A 1,482-nucleotide genomic window follows, 5' to 3' on the forward strand; every position below is an offset into this window, starting at 1 on the left:
GTACGAGAAGATAATGAAGCAAAAGATGAAAAATATGGTGACATATGATGAGATGCACCGAAATCCAATATCCACAAGGATGAAGGAATACCTGACGTGTTGGATGAAGACAGACCTGAATGAGACATGGAAGCTGACATGACAGTTGGATTGGTAGCTAAGAACTGTCTGAACTGCTCAACAATCTGTGGATCCAAGGCTGATGGTGGTGTGAAATCTGTTTCATTCTTAACTGAAGGTGTAGCAGCAGCGTACTGTGCTGGCCTAAAAGATGAAAAAGAGGGACGTGACTGTCCAGAAGACTTGTTCTGCTGTTAAGACTGAGAGTGTGCTGGTGATCTTGTTTGTTGTTGCTGTTGATTTCCCTTGCTTGTCAGTAAAGGACAATTTGCCTTCCAATGGTCTTTCTTCTTACAGAAAGCACACTCATCAAATGCAACTCTGGGACGATTTTGGTTTGAAGATTGGGGTTGTTGTGAAACAGCAAAGACAGCAGGAGTGGCTGTCTTGGGAGCTTTGTCAGCATGGGACTTGATACGAGTTTCTTCAGCAATCAACTCGTGAACAACCGAATCAATAGTGGGAAGAGGTGTACGATGCAAGATTGATCCACGCAGACCTTCAAAATATGAACGTAATGCCATCAAGAACTGAACCAAACGTTGCTCTTCCATTCTATCAATATAAGGCTTAAAAGCCTTCAACACATCAGGTTCTGTAAGAGCTAACTGATCCCACAAATCCGACATAGCTGCATAAAATTCCTGAACACTAAGATTGTTCTGTTGGAGGGCTCGAATATCAAACTCTAACTGATACTGCTTTGCAAAGTTAGACTGAGTATACAACCTAGCCAAGTGATCCCAAACCTCCTTTGCCGTGTCATACTTCGCCAACTGAGTACCAATAGACTGGATGACAGAATTATTAATCCAAGTAATGATCTTGGAGTTATCAGTCTCCCATGAATCCAATAAGGTTTCATAATTAGCGGCCTTCTCGTCTGTTGGTTTCTTCTTGTCACCTGTAACAATCCCCCACATAGTCTTGCCCTGCAAGAAATTTTTCATAACATAACTCCAATAGGCATAGTTTTTGCCATCAAGTTGAATACTAATGGACTAAAGAGAATCATCTCTTGGGGCCATATTTCAATATCAGTCAAATAGTAAATACGAGTAGTAGCAAAAAAATGATCAAGATCTCGAAATCAACAAAGCTAGACGAAAACGAAACCCTCAAAACCGACAAACGAACAAATCAAACCAAACCAAATACAGAAACGAGCAAAAAAGGCATACCCCAAAATTGCAAATGGTGACAATGAACAGTACACGTGAATAGTGTCGATGAATAGTAACTGTGAACAGTACTCGTCGGTGAACAATGTCGATGAATAGTAATCGATGAACAGTAACTCCGATGAACAGTAATCGCGCGATGAACATTGTCGATGAACAGTAACTCCGATGAACAGTAATC

General features: G+C 41.0%; 1 protein-coding gene across 1 annotated transcript; it reads right to left on the reverse strand.

Moving 5' to 3' along the window:
• Positions 1 to 314: 314 nt before the first annotated feature.
• On the reverse strand, positions 315 to 1,043 carry LOC145099266 (uncharacterized). The gene has a single exon (XM_079036859.1). The coding sequence runs from the start codon at positions 1,041 to 1,043 to the stop codon at positions 315 to 317; it is 729 nt and encodes a 242-aa protein (XP_078892985.1).
• Positions 1,044 to 1,482: the final 439 nt, after the last annotated feature.

This window comes from Lactuca serriola, chromosome 4 (assembly GCF_051521515.1).
Source record: "Lactuca serriola cultivar US96UC23 chromosome 4, Lser_US96UC23_V15, whole genome shotgun sequence".
Classification (NCBI taxonomy): Eukaryota; Viridiplantae; Streptophyta; class Magnoliopsida; order Asterales; family Asteraceae; genus Lactuca; species Lactuca serriola.